Source organism: Staurois parvus, unplaced genomic scaffold, assembly GCF_062004578.1.
Source record: "Staurois parvus isolate SC_StPar_1 unplaced genomic scaffold, SC_StPar_1.0 ptg000634l, whole genome shotgun sequence".
Classification (NCBI taxonomy): domain Eukaryota; kingdom Metazoa; phylum Chordata; class Amphibia; order Anura; family Ranidae; genus Staurois; species Staurois parvus.
Genome location: NW_028318430.1, coordinates 3,112,266 through 3,136,072, shown reverse-complemented (window position 1 = coordinate 3,136,072; position 23,807 = coordinate 3,112,266). Strand labels below are relative to the sequence as shown.

Below are 23,807 nucleotides of genomic sequence, written 5' to 3'. Positions count from 1 at the left end.
TTTTACATTTCTATACCAGACTTTGGAAATGCAAAATCATCTTGAAGCAGATCATATCAGGTCATATGTAGGTCAACTGTGAGTCAAATGCACCTGGTAATTAATTCTGAATCATTTCAGAAGCAACTCATATTGATCTCAAACAGTGTCAAAAGTTACACAGACCCAATGTCCCTTTCTCCCATTCTTCCATGTTTGTGCAACTCACAGCTTAGTAAAAGTGCATATTTACTGTTAGGTATCTTTCATTAACACGTGTACCTTTTTTGTATCTCTTGTGTGATAATGCATGTTTATAGCAATATTTGTCATTAGAAAATATTTTGGTGCTCAGATCATTTGACCTACAGTATATTTTATGTCTATGACTAGCCTTATGCTGGCCATATATGCATTCATTTTTAGATTAGCATTTTATATCACATTTGGGAGTGTTTTCTTTCAATATGTCACACACATTAACTATTTACTGTATATTCCACATCACAATCAATATTATGATTGTGATAAGCATGTTTTTATTTGATTAATTTTCTTGTGAATGCTGTAATCAGATCGAAACCATTCTATAATATACACACCTCACGCCTATTAGAAACTTCAAAACACTTTTGATAAAAAAAAATTTTAAAAAATGAATTTCTAGTGGTCAGAAAACAGACACTCACTGATCATTTGAAGATACACTATATTGCCAAAAGTATTGGGACACCCCTCCATATCATTGGATTCAGGTGTTCCAATCACCTCCTTGGCCACAGGTGTATAAAATCAAGCATCCAGACATGCAGACTGCTTCTACAAACATTGGTGAAAGAATGGGTCACTTTCAGGAGCTCAGTGAATTCAAGTGTGGCACCGTGATAGGTTGCCACCTGTGCAATAAGTCCATCTGTGAAATTTCCTTACTACTAAATATTCCACGGTCAACTGTTAGTGGTGTTATAACAAAGTGGAAGCAACTGGGAACAACAACAACTCTGTAAAATGACAGAGCGGGGTCAGCGCATGCTGAAGCGCACAGTGTGCAGAAGTCAACATGTCTGTAGCATCAGTAGCTAAAGACCTCCAAACTTCATGTGGTCTTTAGATTAGCACACAACAACAGTGTGTAGAGAACTTCATGGAATGGGTTTCCATGGCTGAGCAGCTGCATCCAAGCCTTACATCACCAAGTGCAATGCAAAGCGTCGGATGCAGTGGTGTAAAGCATGCCGCCACTGGACTCTAGAGCAGTGGAGACGTGTTCTCTGGAGTGATAAAACACGCTTCTCTGTCTGGCAATCTGATGGACATGTCTGGGTTTGACAGTTGCCAGGAGAATGGTACTTGCCTGACTGCATTGTGCCAAGTGTAAAGTTTGGTGGAGAGGGGATTGTGGTGTGGGCTTGTTTTTCAGGGGCTGGGATTGGCCCCTTAGTTCCAGTGAAGGGAACTCTTAAGGCATCAGTATACCAAGACATTTTGGACAATTTCATGCTCCCAACTTTGTGGGAACAGTTTGGGGATGGCCCCTTTCTGTTCCAACATGACTGTGCACCAGTGCACAAAGCAAGGTCCATAAAGACAGGGCTTAAAATTTCAAGTCCTGAGCTACTAGCCAGGCCTTAGAGTTGCTCACCACCAACAAACACACACAAACAGAGACACCTGTACACACACACAGACATGTACATACACGCACAGAAACATGTACACACACGTACAGAGACACATGTACACACACACACATACAGACACGCATACACACAGATACATGTACATACACAGAAATACACATCTTCCCTCTCTCTCTCTGTCTCTTCCTTCTCTTCCCTCTCTCTCTCTCTCTCTCTCTCTCCCCCTCTCTATCTCTCTCTCTCTCTTCCCTCTCTACCCTCTCTCTATCTGTCTCTCTTCCCTCTCTCTCTTTTCTCTCTCTCTCTCTTCCCTCTCTCTCCTCTCTCTCTCTCTCTCTTCCCCTTCTCTTTCTCTTCCTTTTCACATCGTATGGGGCTGCACACAAACACCTTCTCCAAGGGCTGCTGATCTCCGGGCAGCAGGAAGGGGGGGGGGATTGCAGCCCCATATGATCCGTCAGTGTAGGGAGGGAGGCAGGGAGATACCACAGAACACAGCACAGCTCACCTGCTCTGGGCTTATTCCTCTCCGACACTTCTCCTCTTCCTGCTCCAGGCTGTCCCCTCGTCCCGGCTTGTCCGCTGCTGGAGAGAGGTACAGGAGCATCGCTCTGCAACTGCCCTCCCCCGCATCAATTCTCCTGCTGTCTGGTGCCGCCCCCCTAAAAATTGGTGCCCTAGGCAAACGCCTTGTTTGCCTCATGGTAGATCCACGCCTGCCCTGGGGGACACACTCACCCGCACCATAATTTCCACTCGCCATTGGCGTGCAGGCGAGTGGAAATTTCAAGCCCTGCATAAAAACATGGGTGAGAAAGTTTGGGGTGGAGGAACTTGACTGACCTCAACCCTATAGAACACCTTTGGGATGAATTAAAGCAGAGATTGTGAGCCAGGCCTCCTTGTCCGACATCAGTGCCTGACCTGACAAATGCACTTCTGGAAGAATGGTCAAACATAGACACACTCCTAAATCTTGTGGACAGCCTTCCCAGAGGAGTTGAAGCTGTTATATCTGCAAAGTGTGTGCCAACTAAATACTGAACCCTATGAACTAAGACTGGGATGTCATTAAAGTTCATGTGCGTGTAAAGGCAGGAGTCCCAATACTATTGGCAATATAGTGTATGTTTAAAATGGCCTATTGATGACACATTGAAACATGGCCTTTATCTCATCTAACATACAACAAAAGGGATATTGGAGTCTACGAAAGACTTCCAGCGAGTTAAAATTTACAGCAAAGTATCTCTTCTAATCAACATATTTGGCAATACAGATATGGACAACAGAACCAAAGAAAACTGCTAAATATCTAAAGAAAAAAAGACAAACTACAAAAACTTACAGCTCCCGAATTTTAGAGGGCATGCATGAGCGTCCATAGGAAAGTCTTCAAGCTGCATAGGGCATTCTGCAGAAATTGTCAGTCTGTGCAAATAAAAAGAGGAAAAAGTTGCATTATACAGCAATACAGCCAGTGGGCATCCAATCTTGTCCTGAATGCTCACTAGTGATGGCTGCAACATTATTATAAGGATGCAGAGGACAAGTTGAGCTGAAAAATGCAACCTGATGTCTACTTGAAACAGTGTATTAGCATTTCTTATGGTATCAGGATTTTTTATGTATTGAATGAAAAATGCAGATATGTCAGGTTTTACCTGTTAGCTCCCACAGCTGTCAAGCTGCATTAACATGAGAAAACTCCTATCTGTCTATCTGTTCATATAAAATACAGCCTTTACTCCCATGACACCATTTCTCAGAGGACAGCTCTCTTATCATTGAGCCAAATGTCTCACTGCCAGCATCTTTATATGCTGAGCTATGAAATGAATTTATCCTGAAAGTCTTAGAAGGAGGAGGATTTCAATCATGCAGTTGCTGACACCACGGGCAAAAGAATAGTAAGAACTGTTGCTAAACAATCAAACATTCTCTCATTTGTTTTCCTTATACTTGAATACCATCTGAAGTGTTTAATTATTCAGTGAAAACTTCAAATACATTCTTAAATAGCTATGTTGCTAAAATCATTTTTTGTTTTTATTGGTTCAATTTTGGAGTTATAATTTATAATACTAAACATAAGGTTATGAGGGAAAAGATTTGAGAGGATAGACAGCATTTAGATCTTTTGATGTTGAAGTCTTTAGTCTGCTGGTAAAAAAAAAAAAATGTTCAAAAGCTAGTTATAACATTTCTTAAAACACTGGATATTACTTTCTTGTGACAGTTAGCTGAGAGTTGTGCCTGGCATATCCATTTTATGACATATGGCTACATACCTCTGTTCTATATCAGTGTTCTTTCCAGCACCTCCTCCAAGGATACAACTATAAGCCTTGATCAGCCAAGGACTAATTAGACTGCATTATCTGACAAATACACAGCAAATTATAAAGTTCCTTAAATGGGCTGCGACTGGCTAACAGTTTCTATGAAAACATGTACCTCTAAATACAGCTATATTGTGTCCAAATTTAGCATAGAAATGATAATATTTTGCATTGATCTGATAGATGAGATATTTCAAAGGAAAAGGTCATCTTTTTTGCAACCCTGTCACTTTCCTACTCCTGTAGTGATGAAAGCCTACTTGTGTCCTGTAGTGATGAAAGCCAAGCAAATCGAGCTGTGTCTCGCCTAAGGATGGCACCCTTTGTAGCCACATAGGTGGCACAAATCTATTGTATATTTCTAATAAGCCCTCCAATTTTTAAATGCAGCATCTGCTCTATTAACGCTTTTCTCTCATGCACTTTGCTAAATCCATATCACTAGCCTAAAAGCTGATAAAAGCAGTAAGCTAGCATCTACTAATTATTTATCCAGGTCTACAGGGTTAAGCAGCCCCAAAATGCTACCCAAATTGTTTGATCCTGGATTGTGGCAGCCACCAGTAGATAATTTAAAGAAAACAGCACTGTAGTTAACATTTTGTAATAAAAGTGTTGTTTCACACTCTATAAGTGAGGGAAGCATGCCGGAGACTGTTATTCAGCATACCTACTACCTAACATGACAGATAGTTTTAGAAAGCATTGATGAATAAGGAACAATGACCCTTTAATACCAAATCGCTCAGTTTTGAATCAAGGACAAAATCTGGCAATGTGGATTTACTGACATCATTAAAAGAGTCAGAGGAGGAAGCCATTGAGTAGAAGGCTGTAGAAGTGACTGTGCTGTCACCTACACAAATGTGTAGGACACAGCTTCAGATCCACACCGGCTCCAGTGGTGTGCCTCCTTCCAAGCCATCAGCAAATTTACCTAATGTGCTTGAAAGAGATAGAGGGGCATTCAAGTTAAATTGTCCTTTTTCTTTTTTCAGGTATAAAAAAGGATGCTAGCACTGCGGTACTACAAGCAGTAGTAAGTGGCAAGTGTGTCCTATTTCTGATAGGCGGTGCACATTACTGATAGGCGGGCCAGTCCACAGACTATTAATCAAGATGGCAGCCAACAGTGTTAGTGCTCGCATAGAACAGCATGTGGTGATGAATTTTCTTGCGAACAAAGGCATAAAACCCATTGATATATCTACAGAAGATTTCAAGCACAGTACAGTGATAAGACACTTAGCCACAGTAAGACCTCTGAATAGTGTAAACATTTCAAAGATGGCCATAACTTCATCAGTGACAATCCTGGCCATGGTTGTTCCCATCCCACAGCAGCCATTCCTATAAACATTCAGTGCGTGGAATGCCTGATCCTGGATAATCAACTCATAACCTGTCATGATATTGCACAAGAGACAAATATTTCTCTGCTTCATTGATGACGAAGTGAAGCAGGCCGTCCTAGGTTGGTTCAGGTGAACTGACAAATCCATCTATGCCGAAGCTTTCCATGATTAAGTTAAACGCTGGTATAAGTATAAATGTAGCAGTGGAGTGTACAAAAAAATGCAGTTTCCACTTCTTGAAATTTGTTCTTTTATCATATGAACACAAAAGTCCTAGTTTGCTGGATCGCTTGATCTGTAGTCATGTGCACCATGCTGCTAACAAGACAGTTCAGCCTCATGGACACCTTATCCTCCACATGATGATGGAGGGCAAAGGTGACCTTCTGGGCAAACAATTGCCAGCTGGGTACCTTCCACTGCAGTGCAGCACATTTCATAAACTCATAGAAGGGAGCTGATTCCACAAGTCAGCAGTTTTTTTAAGCTGGCATTGAGACACTGGGCATGGGGGTAATGCCAAGGCGATTTGCCTATGCTTTAGCAACTGTGGAAGAGACACCTGCCTGGTCAAGGATGCTGTTAGAGACAGCAAGAAAAAGTTGGAGACTTATGTCAAGGTTCAAACATTGTGTGGCCCAATGCTGACTCTCGTTCCTGCTTGTGTCATAAGCCTATGAAACCCCCTGTGAGACTTCCATCTCTATAGTTTGAGGAAAATAAGGTTTTAGTGGATACAGATAGAGAACATTGTGGAGGGGGAGATGGGAAGGTGGAAAGTATGGAACAAGGTTGAAGAGTGCGGGTCTTTTGCTGCAGACAGGTTTCATAGTGGTGCCGATTCCACCGAGGTTTTGTGGTCCAGATTCTTGTGTCTCCCTTTGTATGTGGTACCCAAGTGACTGGCAATTTTATCATGGCTGATATGCTTCAGGCAGAGGATTCAGACCACATTTGTTCTGTGAAAAAACGGCCCAGACTGCAGAGCCATGTGGAGACACCCTTTGGATAACGGTGACCTGTATCTTTGGGACAGTGCCATAATTCCTTTACTCAGGAACACTACCTAGTATTGTACTTTGTTCACCATCAACAAAAGTATATAGTTAGGAGTTAAAGAAATGCCATTTCCTGGTTGAGTTTCAGTCAATTGAAAATTCAAATTTCAAAACATGTTAGAATTCCTCATGAGGAAGGATTTCAGGTATCATGCCTGCTAAAGAAACGTAATGTGCTTTGAAAGCTTGCTGAACTAGCCAGAATAATACAGCTGAAAAGCTACAGCATACCCTCATCATTTCTCAGTTTCACTGCTGTAACACTCTCCTCTTTGGCCCACCAACCAACAGACTAGAACCACTTCAGCAACCCTGCTGCTTGATTTACAGTATCTAAGTTTCTTCTAGCTTTCTAAACATTGTTCCTGTTTGTCAGTCTTCCAGATTTCTGCCAATAATTCTGAGAACTATGTTTCCAAATACCACCTAAACTTAAACATATGCACAGCACAAAAACACTTCTTCTCATCTTCACACTCTTTGATCCTGCATAAGCTTTTCCCCTCCTCTGGAATTCCCTTCCATATATTCTTCAACACTCACCAATCCTATATACCTTTAAGCAAAGCTATACCATTACCTTTCCAGGCATTTTTACAATCTGATCTAAGATATTCTTTCAGTCACTAGTCATGTACTGCTTCCTCCTCCACAGTCTGACAATGTGCATGTTGACACCCTCTATACAGCTTACTTGTTGATTTGTTTGTAGATGTTCTGGGTTAAAGGTATAAAGTACCGAAGCAAAATAATGAGTATTACAACCAGAAAACTACAATTTTCAGAAGGAGAGGCTAGCAATGGCAGCCTTCATGGTTCCCCAAGAATGATCTGCTTTAATGCAAAAAACACCTTGTAGAATGTGTGCACAGCCATAAAAAACCTTTAGTAGGACACTTTCATTAAACCTTGGTATAATTTCATAATGCTTGTCTTTTCATTTTATTAATTTCAAAGACAAGTGAAGCCCAGTATTCTATAAAATGCATTATGCATGTCAATGAAGTCCCAAACCACCATTTTTGTGTTACTCCCTCCCTGACTTGCAGGTGAAAAACTAATATGAACAAAATGTTTCATTATGGGTTTACTTCAAAACAAATTAACCTGGTTATAAATAAATAAGTATGGTTTGATTGCAGAAGTCAAATTTAATGTACTTTGTTTTTGTACTTTAATCTCCTGTGCTGTCTACTCTTGTTAAGCCCAGATCCAGTGTATTGCATACCTTTGTTTATTCTTTCCATATTCCTGTTTCAGAATGTGTCTGCCTTAGAATACCAAATAGCATTGTTTGCATGTTAATGTTTCTCTTCAGAGTGGCGTGTATTGGGCAGCAAGAGACTGAAGAGAATTAAAAATACTAAATTGAAGCCGAGGCGTGTTATTCTCTAGGCAGTCTATGGCTTCCCAGGGGATATCCATTTACCATTCCTAATGTAATGTACTTTCACTTCAGTGGCATGAAACTAAATGGGTCTCCTGGTTGCTTGCTTGCTACTGATTTCATTCTATGATGTTAGTTTCAAGCACTGCCTGATGGCAAAAGTGAATGCTTGAGAGTTAGTTCATGTATATTAGCGCATAAATGGCATGAAATAGTCTCATGTAAATTTGTAGTGTATGAGTCTTTTAGAGAAAACTAATCCTAAGCTTTTTCAGCTCCGGTTACTGAAGGTTTATAGTTATTTTTAGTATCCTTTTACTAAAATTATGACATCGCAACAGGGTGTATAACATTCAAGAGCAGTGTACTGCACAACTTCCTATGGAAAAGTCATATTTTATGTTCATTGATTTATATATATATTTAAAAGTTACACCTAATTGGTATTCTTCTTATCTTCTTTGGTGAGGTATAGTAGAAAATTGATTTCAGTCACTCCTCTTTTTTTGTTTTGGGCCCCAAAATTGTATGTGGTTTACTGTTTAGCACTGTTGCTTTACTATAAAAAGGACATGTGTTTGACGCTTACTAAGAATAGTATTTGCATAGAGTTTATCAGATGAATCCAACAAATATTGTAAGATTTGAGGTTGCAAGTACTAGCTTAAAGCAAATAAAATTTAGGGTGTGCGTATACTCATATATGTCGGATATCCCGATCACATGATGTTGCACTGACAGGATCAGTTCAGGGGCTACATATACAATGTTGCCCCCGTGACCTTTGGGTGATCATATTTTTTATATATTTGTTTAAAGGTGCTAATAATCAGCATATTCACAGCCTATCCCAATACATATTTAGACATTTACTGACAAACACAATGTAGTAAAGAGATGTTATTGCCCAATACTTTTAACGAATGATTACATACATTTATTGTTAGACATTTTGGTAGAATGAAATAAATGAGACAGATACTAAAAATCTTGATTTCTTTTCACCAACTTTGTATTGGTTCTTGAAATGACCCAGCACTAAGTAGCATCAAAATCTTCCTACCAGTGAGGATGCACTCAAATCTTTTAAAGTGCAACATTTGCATGTTCTACAACAAACAAACCGTACTTCCAACCTATCAAAACTCAGAAAAAGCAGCTTGTCTTATACTCTCTGATATACAATATACACATATTGATGATTGGTAGCGCTAATTCTTAGGAGAATCTACTGTACTTCTGATGTTCACCAGGCAGAAGTCATTGATCAGTATTAGAGACAATAGAGCATATTACTGAGCTTTTATGTGGTTAGCTAACACATACAGTCATGGCCGAAATTGTTGGCACCCTTGATATTTTTCCTGAAAATCAAGTATTTCACACAAAAAAGGTATTGCATTAACACATGTTTTGCTATACACATGTTTATTCCCTTTGTATGTATTGGAACAAATATAAAACAGAGGCAGAAAAGCAAATATGACATAATGTCACACAAAACCCCAAAAATGGGCTGGACAAAAGTATTGGCACCCTTAACTTAATATTTGGTTGCACACCCTTTGGAAAACATAACTGAAATCAGTCGCTTCCTATAACCATCAATAAGCTTCTGACACCTCTCACCCGGAATTTTGGACCACTCTTCCTTTGCAAACAGCTCCAGGTCTCTCTTATTGGAAGGACACCTTTTCCCAACAGCAATTTTAAGATCTCTCCACAGGTGTTCAATGGGATTTAGATCTGGGCTCATTGCTGGCCACTTCAGAACTCTCCAGCGCTTCTTTGCCATCCATTTCTGAGTGCTTTTTGACGTATGTTTGGGGTCATTGTCCTGCTGGAAGACCCAGGATCTTGGACGCAAACCCAGCTTTCTGACACTGGGCCCTACAGTGCGACCCAAAATCCTTTGGTAATCCTCAGATTTCATGATGCCTTGCACACAGTCAAGGCACCCAGTGCCAGAGGCAGCAAAACAACCCCAAAACATCATTGAACCTCCACCATATTTTACCGTAGGTACTGTGTTTTGTTCTTTGTAGGCCTCATTCCGTTTTCGGTAAACAGTAGAATGATGTGCTTTACCGAAAAGCTCTATCTTGGTCTCATCTGTCCACAAGACGTTTTCCCAGAAGGCTTTTGGCTTACTCAAGTACATTTTGGCAAACTGTAGTCTTGCTTTTTTATGTCTCTGTGTCAGCAGTGGGGTCCTCCTGGGTCTCCTGCCATAGCGTTTCATTTCATTTAAATGTCGACGGATAGTTCGCGCTGACACTGATGCTCCCTGAGCCTGCAGGACAGCTTGAATGTCTTTGGAACATGTTTGGGGCTGCTTATCCACCATCCGGACTATTCTGCGTTGCAATCTTTCATCAATTTTCCTCATCCGTCCACGACCAGGGAGATTAGCTACAGTGCCATGGGTTGCAAACTTCTTGATAATGTTGCGCACTGTGGACAAAGGCAAATCTAGTTCTCTGGAGATGGACTTGTAACCTTGAGATTGTTGATATTTTGCCACAATTTTGGTTCTCAGGTCCTCAGACAGTTCTCGTCTCCTCTTTCTGTTGTCCATGCTTAGTGTGGCACAGACAGACACACAATGCAAAGGTTAAGTGAACGTCTCTCCTTTTTATCTGCTTTCAGGTGTGATTTCTATATTGCCCACACCTGTTACTTGCCCCAGGTGAGTTTACAGGAGCATCACATGCTTGTAACATTCTTATTTATCCGCAGTTGTGAAAGGGTGCCAATACTTTTGTCCAGCCCATTTTTGGAGGTTTGTGTGACATTATGTCGAATTTGCTTTCTTTCCTCCCTTTTTTTGTTTTGTCCCAATACACACAAAGGGAATAAACATGTGTATAGCAAAACATGTGTTAATGCAATACGTTTCGTGAGAAATACATGATTTCCTGGAGAAATATCAAGGGTGCCAACAATTTCGGCCATGACTGTAATACATTTTCTTATAGACATTTTCATATAATTTAAACAAAAATAATGTTTTATCATAAATTATTTCAAAGATGTGGAGGGGCTATATTTTATTGACTTTCAGTTATCCCATAAAATGCCAGCAATGACATGACCGTTGAGAACAATAGTCTTCCCATAAAAGTACTGCACACTGGTATAAGAATGCATGAATGGTGTTAACCCCTTTCTGGCATCCTGTTTAAATGTTCCTTCAGGGGTCTGGAAGGATCAGCAATCATGTGACCACTGGGATTGGCTGTCACAGTGGTCACATGATTGGAAGCAATCCAGATGGCTACTAATGTTTTCTTGGGACCGAGAGCTGTTTTCGTCAGCTTGACAGTATTACACAATAAGGGAGAATGTCACCAGCACACCGAGGATCACCAATATGGGTCCATAAGTTTTAATGAACATTAACATAGTTACAGCAAGGCAACGTTTCGGAGTCTTGCAGGACCCCTTCATCAGGCATGTGACGATGAAGGGGTCCTGCGAGACTCCAAAACTTTGCCTTGCTGTAACTATGTGATCGTTAATTAAAACTTTTGGACTCATATTGATGATCCTTGGTGTGCTGGTGACATTTTCCCTTGCTGATTCTGTTCAGTTGCAGCCAATGGTCACTACAGCACCCACTTATACACACAGCCCTTTTTAACGCAGGAACGTGTGCATTTGGATTGTACACTTGCAGTATTACACAATAGACACAAATTATATAAATATACTTTGTGTTCCTCAAAAGTTTTTGCAAACACAGGTTTTAACTTCTAAATGTAGTAACGACATACTGTAAATATGAAGCTCTTCTCTCCCTGTAAAAACAGCAGAGCTATTGGTGGGATCTAAAGGGCCTGCAAAAAACTACAAGACTGGCCACCTTGATAAGGAGAGTGATTAGCAGTGACTGGTCTTTATTACAGGAAATTCATAGTTTCAAGCTAGATTTCTGCATAAATCTGAAAGAAATATACAAATCACACCTACATCTTTGGCTCAAAAAGCAATTGCATGCACCAGTATTTTGTAAATTCTGTGTTTAAAGTATTCAAAACCTGTATACAGCCAGTATGCAGTACAAAAATTGGTCACAAGTCAGGTCATTGACAGTTTAAAGCAAAAAACATATCAATATTTATATAAACACAATACAATTCTATGTCCCTATAGCATTAGATAAATAGGTCAGCAGACCTGGACAAAGTATTCTACAAGTGTTTAGGAGTAGTATAACACCACCTGTAGTCATCAGTATAGCACACACCATAGTTGGTTTTGAATTACTGTAACTAAGGTGGTTGACACTAAGTGGGCATCTGCACTCCTTAGTGTATAATATTACTTTGCATAGCAGGCTTAAAGTAATTCTAAACAATTTCTTTAAATAGCAAACATGTCATACTTCTCCCCCCCCCACCACCACCAAGTGCCCCCATAGCAAGTTGCTTGCTATGGGGGTACTCGTGCAGGCTTGCTTCTGAGCCAGCTCTGTGTGTCCATAAGACATACATAGCGTGGCTTTGCCCCACCACCTACTGCTCCCTCCTCACTGGCTGTGATTGACAGCAGCAGGAGCCAATGTCTCCCCCTGCTGTCTCTAAGCCAATGAGAATTGAGAGAGCCAAGAGAGCCTCTACTCTTGTGCACATCACAGTGACAGTAGTTAGCAGAAGTAAAAAAATACCCAGCGCCAAAGCATAAACACATGCTTTAAGGTTTATAAAAAATGTGTGTTAATTCCTCTTGCATAAGTGTGGAAGGGCCCTAAAGATCTAGAAAGGATTAGTAACAGCCTGCATAGAGATGGAAGGGTTATTTCTGTCTTTCTTTCTTTTTCTTTATCTGTCCTGAAAAAAGCAACTTCAACAAGAACACTGCCCATCTTCCTCTGTTATAGTAAACACCTGTTATTGTAATGTAGTGCTGTGCTATTCTTTGTGTGCACTTACTCCTCACCTTTCAGTGACAATTCTCACAGCGCTTTGTGGAGCCATCCCACGCTCCTGCAGTTCAATGTAATCTGTGTTCATAACAGTATAATCAATAAGGGAGCTTTGATACTGTGAAAATGTATGTGTCAGTATTAGAGCTCCCTGATTGGCTGCACTGAATACAAATTACACTGAACTGCAGAAGTGAGAGCACACAAAAGATCGTGAGAAATATTATCTTGCTGTCATGCTGCTAATTGGGGTCCAAGAGAGTGTGGGGACCTTGCCAAATTTGTCCCCACATAACTCCAGCCCTGCCACAAAGTTTACCAAGAAAGAAAATGTGCACTTACTGATATCAACCAGTGAAATTTTAGATTTTATTAGTGTAGAGTATTTAAATCAATAATAGAATATTTGTGATTGGTTGTGGGATTGCTTAGGAGTTAAACTTTAATTTGTTAGTCACTCACGCAAGGTCCTTCTAAATCTACTAATGCATCTAACACTATTCTCTCCCCAGTTTGACACTGCTGCTGTCCAAGAGTGGCTATGTTGCTCCTCCATAAATACAACCCCTGGCAAGCAGAGGAAAAAATATGGAATCACTCAATTCCGAGGAAAATATTTTGGAATCACCATGTACTTTGCAGTTCTAAAACAAACATCTGCATCCGATTACATCTGCTAATTAGTCTGCAGTTAAAAAAGAGTGCTTGCACACCTTGGTGAGCTGTTGCACAAAGCTGAATGATATGAATCATGGCTCATGGAGAGAGAGTATCCGTTAGCCAAGCCGAGGTCAGATCAGGGGTTAAGCAGAGTAGACAGGTCCAAGAGCAAGCCGAGTCGGTATCAGGAAATCACAGGTCACAATAACACAGGAAACAGGAACAAGGTATCGGGATGTCAGGGCTCCGGGTATGACCAGAGGTGTGTGGACTGACACAGGGAAACGCAGGCTTCAGATATGGTATAATAATAATATTTATTATTAGCTGCACAAATAAACAAACACAGTGCAAACAAAACTAACCTTAAGCTAATAGGTAACACAGTGCTAACAAACAAACTAATAGGTTCACAGTGCAAACAAAACAAACCAATAGGTACACAGTGCAGTCAGGGCTGGAGAGGTGGAGTGGTCAGGCAGGCCAAGCCCACTGCATGGATTTCCTCAGGGCGCGGGGTTTAAGTCCCAGCCTGCTATTCACCAGGGCCCCTGATGGTGGGGATGGACTTGGTGCAGACTGGAACCAGGTTGCGACCCCTGAGTGCGTCCGGCTGTGTTAGAGAGTGCTGGCAGGTCTAGGTCCGAGCGGGGTGGATGGATCACAGTCAGGAGCGAGCGTGGTCAGACTAGCCAGGTCAGTAGCGGTGGGGACAGGCACGGTACAAGCAGCAGACAAGGGTAGTCAGGTCACATGCTGGGTTCAGTAACTCGCGGCCAGCACGGTACAGAGGATCAGGCAGAAGGATGGTCAGGGACGAGCCAGGGGTCAGAGCAGGAGAATGTCAGCATGGATCAGAACAGGCAAGGTCAGCAACAAGGAACGCACTACAGGAACACAGGAATCAGGAACAAGATACAGGGGCTCATGGGCAACCTACACCAAGGCTCAGATCACAGGCCTGGTCATTCCTTATATGCACCTCCTGCAATCAGCCTCAGGTGTTTTGGCTGATTGCAGGAATGAGCCTCTGGTTGCTGAGAGCACCCGCTGGCCAGCCCTGGTACTGCAACCCACAAGGCAGGTGAGTCCCACCACTATTGGCGAGTCCATTCCTGACAGGGGAGCTAGAGATCATCCAGCAACTTGAGGAAGTGATGAGCCTCCTTATAAAGGCCATCTGGCACCAAACTGAGGCTGATGTGTGCTTCTGCAGCCATGCAGGGTACTGGCAGAAATGCCAGATTTTCCAGAACTTCTGCCGTGGACAGGATCCTGACATTAATGCACATGTTTATATTAAGATTTTGGACACTGTTCTTATTCCATCAATTGAAAGGATGTTTGCTGATTATGACATCATTTTTCAGGATAATAATGCATCTTGCCTTAGGGCAAAAGCCGTGAAAACTTTCCTTCAAGAAAGACATATAATGTCAATGGCATGGTCTGAAATAGTCTGAACCTCAATCCAATTGAAAATCTATGATGGAACTGAAAGAAAATGGTCCATGACAAGGCTCCAACCTGCAAAGCTGATCTGGCAACTGCAATAAGAGAAAGTTGGAGCTGGATTGATGAAGAATACTGTTTGTCGATAGTTAAATCCATGCCTCAGACAATTCAAGATGTTACAACAGCCAGAGGTGGTGCAACAAAGTACTAGTGGTGTACTGTAGGATTTTTTTTCATGATCCCATAATATTTTCCTCAGAACATGTTTTTCCTTTGCTTGATCTGCAAAAACAGTTGCAACTGACTACATTTTTCTTTCTTTTTTATTTTTTTAAGTGTTTCTTAAAGCCAGAAGGTTGGAATGTTAAATGAAAATAGTTTTAAGGCATGTCTGTTATTAATTTTTTTTTCTACACAATTAAGCAATTGAATGAACATTTTCCAAGAGTGGTAATTCCATACTTTTTGCCAGGGATTAGTGAAGGAGTGCGTGTAGCCACTATAGACAGAAAATTTTATTGGCCAGATCACCAGGAGAAAACAAAAGGGAAAAAAAACTTTAAAATAAAGCTGCAAGCTATCACAGCCAGGTGCCCACACTGAAGATGCCGGTCTCCTAGAATACAGGACGGCCGGTGAATCAGTCTGCGGGGGACACACCGTGGGACCGAGGGACAAGTGGCTGTTTTTTAAAAGTCAGCAGCTAAGGTTTTTGTAGCTGTTGACTTTTATTTTTTGGCAGCGTGAGTGGAACTCCGCTTTAAGTAAGGTGCAATAGATTACATTTTTGTTTTTGTATTTAGATATGCTTTATCTTTGAACACTTAACCAAGTCCTTAGGTGGTTGTAAAGTTAATTTTTTTTGCTAAAATAAAAACATGGTATACTTACCTTCTCTGTGCAATGGTATTGCCCAGAGCAACCTCAAACTTCCTCTTCTGGGGTCCCCCGCTGGCACTGTAGGCTCCTCCTCTTCTGCGTGGATCAGCCCCACCCCTGCTCCCTCCTTACTGGACTTGACTAGCACCCCCAGGATCCAAGCCTTGTGAGAGAGCAGAGAGAGGAGAAAAGACCTGCAAAGGAGATACAGGTCTTAGAGAAGTATTTGGGAGGGAAGGGGGAGAATCAGGCACTGAAAGATTTTACAGCATTGAAAGTATAGACTTTAGAACCACTTTAATATATATATTTAATTGCTGTGTAAACTGATCCACATGGATTAAAATTCAGTCCTATTTAAGATACACTTGTCTAGTCTGCCATTTATGTTTTTTTCTGCTACTTTTTTAAAAATAAAAGCATGTTGTTTCCAAAGATAGTGCACTGTATGGTTTCACCACAGAAATAGGACTGTGCAGACCCTTTGATATGCTTCAACTAGCCAATTTCTCAGATTTGCAAGATGGAGCATCAAAAAAAGTTGCCCTTCAGCATGTGAAACTTATTAGTAAGCTTTCCACTTCTCCTGTTTAACTAGTAAAGGGGTCCTTTAAGTTATCCTTACACATTCCAATTGTGCAGGGCTAAGAAATATCTCAACCCCCACCCCCATCCACAATTAAACCCTAAAAGCTTCTTAAAAACTGAGTAAAATCTGCATATTGGTTACACGAATTTGTGTCCATGTGCGACAATGAATTCTTTTGGCCAACACGTTATGCTTTTTTATGCCCAAATGTTCCTCTTCTAATATGTAAATAATCACTCAAAAAAGTGAAAATCCATATTGGTGAAGTCAGGTGTGTGGGGCATGAATGGCATCTTTGTACTCACAGAACCCATGCAAGTACACCCATACATGAGGTTTAATGCTGTTTGAAAGATGGATACTAATGTGAGTGCATTGGATATGTATATTTGCTCTGCATAATTAAAAAGGTATCACACTATTGGGGTTCTCTCTTTATATGGATCCTGTGGGAGCTGATTTTATCAAATTAGAACCATACAGAGGGGACATCGGGCTGATCTTGTCCTGGAATGTTCTCAAGTTTTCTTCTGAGGTGAAATTGGTTGGAAAATATCATTAAAAAGAATCCAGTCTTGGAGGGTCCAGGAGTGACCCAAAAAGCTTATAGGCCCTTTTTAGGGTCACAGTAAGGAGCCCTTTTAGCTGTGTGTGGATATATCACCAGAAACAACAACGCACAAGATCACCTGCATGTCTTTTTTGTATTATTGTGGACACTGGTGTCACATACAATTTTGATTGGACTTGTGTTTATAAGGGGATTTATCTGTTGGTGTTTTTTGTTCTATTTTGATATTGCAATTAATTCATTTGATTCATTCATTAGTGATATATTATTCAGTTTGTTATCGTATAAGGGTTTCATTTATCAATATTTTGTCACTATTATCACACATATTTATGTGGATTTGAGTGTTTATATAACACTGAGCACTTTTTTCACTTATACTTGTCCCCCAGTGCTGGGATCACGTGTGTGGTTCACTTTTATTTATATGTTGTATAGAAGTATTCACTTTAGTGATCTGGTTATCTAGCACTGCTTGCTGTGGGACTGGATCATAATAGATTTAAGACCATATATTTATTCACTTCATATTCATTCACTTATCTATCCCAATAGGGATTTTCACTTTTTTGATTGTGTATTAAGAAGCGCTACATCATTTCTTTGTATTTTCAGTATTTTCACTTATAGGTAAAAGGTGCAGATGTTAGCAGCTTATATTAGTTAGCAATAGGCTCTTGAGCCCAGGAGGTCTTATTATATATTCTCTTCTAATATGCCTGTAAATGCCTATGTGTGCATGGCCACATAGTCTACTGTGGAGGGACATTTAGAGGTAGAAATATAAAACACCAAATGCCTCTAAAAGCAGTGTTTTTTTATGCCCAGTGTGCATGAGGCTTCAAAATCTCATGCCATGATTTAAAACAGGTTATTTTACCTTCCATCGTGAAGGGATTTAAATATATTTTAAAATAAAAAACACAAAGTAGTTATTTTCTTAAAGTTCTGTTTGTTATGTATAAATTGGGATAGCTTCTAAAATGGTTTTGACTTGGGTGTAAAATGGATGTATTTATATTTATTGTGTTTATTTCTTACATTTCTAAATAAAGTGTTCAGCAGAGGGCAAAGATTGTTTAAGCAGTGCAGTTGCTAAGTGGTTAGTGCTACCACTTAGCAACACTAGGGTTGTTGGTGTGAATCCCCACCACAGCACTACCTGCATGGAGTTTGTCTGTTCTCCCTGTGCCTACCAGTTTTCCTCCCACACTCCAAAGACATGCTGGTAGGTTAATTGGCTCCTGTCTAAAATTGGCCCTAGTATGTGTATTTATCTATCCACTTTTAGACGATCCCTGAAAAGCCATCACTTTAAAGAAGCCTATCCTGCTTCTAATTAATACACTGCGTTTTTACTTTCTACATCAGCTCATCCCTCACAGCTATTACCTTTAGTATCACTTGACCCTCCCTCTTAAATTGCAAGCTCTAACGAGCAGGGCACTCTGATTCCTCTTGTACAAAATTGTATTGTAACTGTAATTTCTACCTTCATTTTGTAAAGTGCTGCGCAAACTGTTGGCGCTATATAAATACTGTATAATAATAATAATATTATAATAATAAATAATGTGAGTTAGGAGCTTAGATTGAAATCTTCTTGAGGACAGGGACTGATGTGAATGTACAATATATATGTAAAGCGCAGAGTAAATTGAGGAGCTAAGTAGTATAAGTACCTGTAATAAATACATTTGGATTTGTTTTTTTCAGTTAGATGTCGGCTTGTTTTTATTGTATTATAGTGAACAGGTAGGGCACCGGAAATAAGATCAGGCAATTTGCATATTATTATTATTATTATTATAGAGTATTTATATAGCGCCAAAGGGTTTGTTCAGCGCTGTACATTAGAATGGGGGACAAGACATGAGACAATACAGTAGCAAAACAATACACAATACACGAGGGTTAGAGGGCCCTGCCCTTTTGAGCTTACAGTCTAGGAGGGAGGGGATGGTGGTACAGGAGGAGATGGCTGTGGGGATGGAATGGAGTGAGGAGTGGAGGGGATTGGCTGTTAGGTGAGGGTGGGGTAGGCTTCCCTGAAGAGATGAGTTTTCAGGGTGCGCCTAAAGGTGAGGAGGGTAGGGGACAATCTGATGGATTGGGGAAGTGAGTTCCAGAGGATGGGGGAAGCTCTGGAGAAGTCCTGCAGTCGGGCGTGGGAGGTGGAGACCAGGGAGCTAGAGAGTAGGTCTTGCGAGGAGCGAAGATTACGGGTAGGGTCATATTTAGGTATCAGGTCGGTGATATTTGGCATATAACCCCTTCTCCACTTTTTCTGCATATCTTGCTTGGAGACACTAGTAGAATGAAAGAACCCAGTGTCTTTTAACATCAGACTTGTGTTTTGGAAAGGGACATCGCTTTTTGTTTTCTTTTCTTTGCTTTTTTTTTTTTTGTAAACACCAGATAATACTTATTCTGACTAGTATTAGCAGAACAGAAGGTCTGAATCCCAATGTTGTGATTGTGCCTGTATGCCTTGTGTACCACACTGGGACCTCTGTGTAGCACAGTATTTTTGTTTAAGTATGTGATTCTGGTGAAAAGTTTAAAACATCACAAAAGGGGAATTTAAACTTGGCAAATGAAGCTAACGTGAACTGCCAATGGATAAGGTGTTTAATCATCTCTACTAAGCATACCAGCTGCTATCAACAATGTGTTACTGATATGATACCTTTTTTAACAGGCAATCTATAGATATTTCAACAACATCAACTGATTAGAAATGTAAATATTAACAAGTAACAATGGGAGAAGCCAGACCTTCCAATTCAGACATTGACATGGATATACATGTTACTGTAACATTTGGAATGCATTGTTGCCATCTAGTGAGTGTTGGAAGAATTTTATTTCCTGTGTTTCTGTGGCAATAAGGCTTCCAGGATATAAGATCAGGATATAAATGAGAACCATAAATGCCAGTATTGTACCGCGCTCCAATATATTCTACCTTATGTGATATTGTGAATTCCTAAGTGTACCACCGATAATCAAATACATCAATCAATTGTACTTAAATATATGATTTGTGTAAATATATAAAGTAAATTATTTTATAAATGTGAAAAAACAAAAAAAACGTAAATAAAAAATATAAATAAAAAATATTTGAAGTGGGAATGACAGTTCTCTTCTGTGTAAATGAGATGGTGTTATTATTCAGTCTGGATAGTGTGATGAGTCTGTGTCCACTGTGTGAACCTCTCTCTCCTCTCTCCTCTCCTCTCTCCTCAGCACAGCCTTCTCAGTAGGACTTTCTCCGCTGGCTGCTTGGCTTAATCCTCCATATATGGAACATACAGAGAAGGGAAAAGAAACATAGTGTCTTATCCGGGATATCAATGGTTTATTGTACTTTGATTTCCCACTCACATTTTGAAAGATAAAGTAGCGCTTTACATGAAGTGTATCCAGATCGTACTATGGTCAGCCTTACAGGTGTGTCTGCCTTCAATGAGTATACTCGCCGTTCCTCTGTGGATGCGTGATGACGTCACCGCCCCTCCCCTACGCATTACGCTACAGGGACTCAAATCATATATTTAAGTACAATTGATTGATGTATTTGATTATCGGTGGTACACTTAGGAATTCACAATATCACATAAGGTAGAATATATTGGAGCGCGGTACAATACTGGCATTTATGGTTAACATTTATACACCTAGAGAGGGTGTAATAAGTACCTGGCGATCTAATATTTCATAAATACTAATTTAAGCACGCAATTAACTAATTTGTATTATTTTATTATTTTTTGTATTTTATATTTTTTTATATTTTTTATGTACGAAATTAATTGATAATAGAGTTTACATATAGAAAGAAAACTCCTAGTGGCTCACAAGTAACTATCCAACTTTATAGGATATAAATGAGAGTTTGGGTGAAACTATTTTGTTACATTTAGTCCATATCACTTCCAGAATTACAGATGGGTTGGGGATTCAGAGATCTTGTAACTTAAAGACTATTAAATAGGTCTCTATCTCTCTCTCCCTCCCTCTCTCTCTCTCTCGCTATATATTTATATATATATATGTATATATACACTATATTGCCAAAAGTATTGGGACGCCTGCCTTTACATACACATGAACTTTAATATCATCCCAGTCTTAGTCCGTAGGGTTCAATATTGAGTTGACCCACCCTTTGCAGCTATAACAGCTGCAACTCTTCCGGGAAGGCTGTCCACAAAGTGTGTGTCTATGGGAATGCTTGACCATTCTTCCGGAAGCACATTTGTGAGGTCAGCCACTGATGTCGGACAAGAAGATCTGGCTTGCAGTCTCTGCTCTAATTCATCCCAAAAGTGTTCTTGTTCTATCAGGTTGAGGTCAGGACACTGTTCAGGCCAGTCAAGTTCCTCCACCCCAAACTCGCTCATCCATGTCTTTATGTACCATGCTCTGTGCATTGGTGCGTAGTCATGTTGGAGCAGGAAGGGGCCATCCCCAAACTTTTCCCACAAAGTTGGGAGCATGAAATTGTCCAAAATGTCTTGGTATACTGACTCCTTAAGAGTTCCCTGTACTGGAACTAAGGGGCCAAGCCCAACTCTTGAAAAACAACCCCACACCATAATCCCCCCTCCACCAAACTTTACACCTGGCACAATGCAGTCAAGCAAGTACCGTTCTCCTGGCAACCACCAAACCCAGACACGTCCATTGAATTGCCAGACAAAGAAGCGTGATTCATCACTCCAGAGAACACATCTCCACTGCTCTAGAGTCCAGTGGCGGTGTGCTTTACACCACTGCATCCAACACTTTGCATTGCACTTGGTGATGTAAGGTTTGGATGCAGCTGCTCAGCCATGGAAACCCATTCCATGAAGCTCTCTATGCACTGTTGTTGTGCTGATCTGAAGGCCACATGAAACTTTGAGGTCTTTAGCTATTGACTCTGCAGACATTTGGAGACTTCTGCGCAATGTGCGTTTCAGCATGCTCTGACCCCGCTCTGTCATTTTACGTGGCCTACCACTTTGTGGATGAGTTGCTATTGTTGCCAGTTGCTTCCACTTTGTTATAATACATCTAACAGTTGACTGTGGGATATTTAGTAGCTAGGAAATTTCACAGATGGACTTATTGCACAGGTAAATTCACTAAGCTCCTGACAGTGACCCATTCTTTAACAAATGTTTGTAGAAGCAGTATGCATGCCTAGGTGCTTGATTTTATACACCTGTGGCCATGGAGCTGATTGGAGCACCTGAATCCAATGATTCAAAGGGGTGTACCAATACTTTTTGCAATATAGTGTATGTATGTGTATATATATATATATATATATATATATATATATATATACACACACAAATATATACAAGTATACCAACAATGGTTTTATTTGGCGTGCTATAGATTTCTGGCTTCTCACTGGTGCTGAGGGTCTGTTTAATTATAACATGATATTCCTAACCTTCCTGTTTTTCATCACAAAAATAATATCGCAGGTTATCTCTGTAGTTAACCTTTAAATACATACAGTATTTACCACCATGTGTGTTACTGGAAACACACACCGTTCATAGCATCAGCTTTAAAGTATTAATCAGCATCTGACCTTTAAAGCAGTAGTAAATGCAAAATAAATAAATTGGGACACTGCAGGTAATGTCAACATGTGCTAGTATGCACCACCATTTGAATGGCAAAACCAGATGATGTCAGTCCCGCTCATGCATACGGGAGTCAAGGCCGGGACAGAGCTTTCAATAGATGGCACCATCCATTTAGAGCACAGTGCACATGTGCCAGTGACCACGCCCTTTTAGGAGATATTTACTGTACCTCATTATAGGCGTACCTGTAGGTCTAAAACAGCATAATGCAAAATGTCAGTGACACTCGATGCTATGGCCAGATAGGTATGTAACAGAGTATTTAAATGCAGTAGACATCATATAGAAAGATTGTTTAATTTCTGATTAGATAATTTGGGCATTCAGCCTTATGATTTTATAATATTGTTTTATGAAAAGAGAAATATGCTTGTTGGAGTCATTTCAAAACCACCACTATCTATCACCTATTATTGCATGAACAGCCTACACCCCCTGATTAAATAATTGGACACAATGTTATCTCAAAAGACACCCTATGCACCAGTGACACATTTAATGCACACTTAGATGGATTGAGACTCAACATCATAACCTACCTTTCAGGTTCTTGACCCACATTAAATGATCTTGCACATATTAAATCCTAAGCTATATAGCTATTTTTCTGGCTCGTATAAAACGATGTGATTTATTTTATCTGTAGCTACCCATTCTAACATCCCCTATACTCCTTACCCATTCTCCCTCCCCCCCCCTTTTTTTTTTTACCTCATATTCCCCCCTACTACCTCACTCTACATCTCCTCTTCTATCTATTCACCTCTCTGACTTTTCACACCTTTTGTACGCTTTCATCATTCATATATCCCCAACAAAATATAGCATTTAATCTCTCATACAGGTGTGATTCATTTCACGTGGATTACACGCTCCTGAAATGGGCACACAAATCATAACGCACACATCGCCATGAGCTATTTTTTCCCAGCACTTCACATTCCCTCGACATAAGGGCTTACAAGTAGATAGGTCAGTAATTAATATCTATTACACTCTTTGTATCTGCTGGTTTGCTATATACCTTTGATATAAAGATATACCTCACCTCGATTTGTACTACAATTCAAACCCATAGCCCGTCTGCGAAATGGGATGCTGCCTATTGTTCGGACTGTAACCCATATTTGTATGTACATTTATCTGCCTTAACTTTCTCAATAAAAATTACTTTTCAAAAAAAAAAAAGAAAAGAGAAATATGTATAAAAACATATTATGAAACAGACAATGAGCAACTGTAAAATAGACAAGAGTAAAGTGAAAAGTTCTCCTACTCTTTGAATCTGTGCAGAGTAAGGGCCAGTTATTA

At 40.2% G+C, this 23,807-nt stretch overlaps 1 protein-coding gene across 1 annotated transcript in view; it reads right to left on the bottom strand.

Moving 5' to 3' along the window:
- Window positions 1-23,807, bottom strand: part of GABRA5 (gamma-aminobutyric acid type A receptor subunit alpha5) — a 282,141-nt gene that overhangs the window by 162,732 nt on the left and 95,602 nt on the right. Inside the window, exon 6 of the mRNA XM_089693487.1 lies at window positions 2,968-3,050. Coding sequence (XP_089549613.1) covers window positions 2,968-3,050 — 83 coding nt within the window. The remainder of the gene's footprint in view (window positions 1-2,967; window positions 3,051-23,807) is intronic.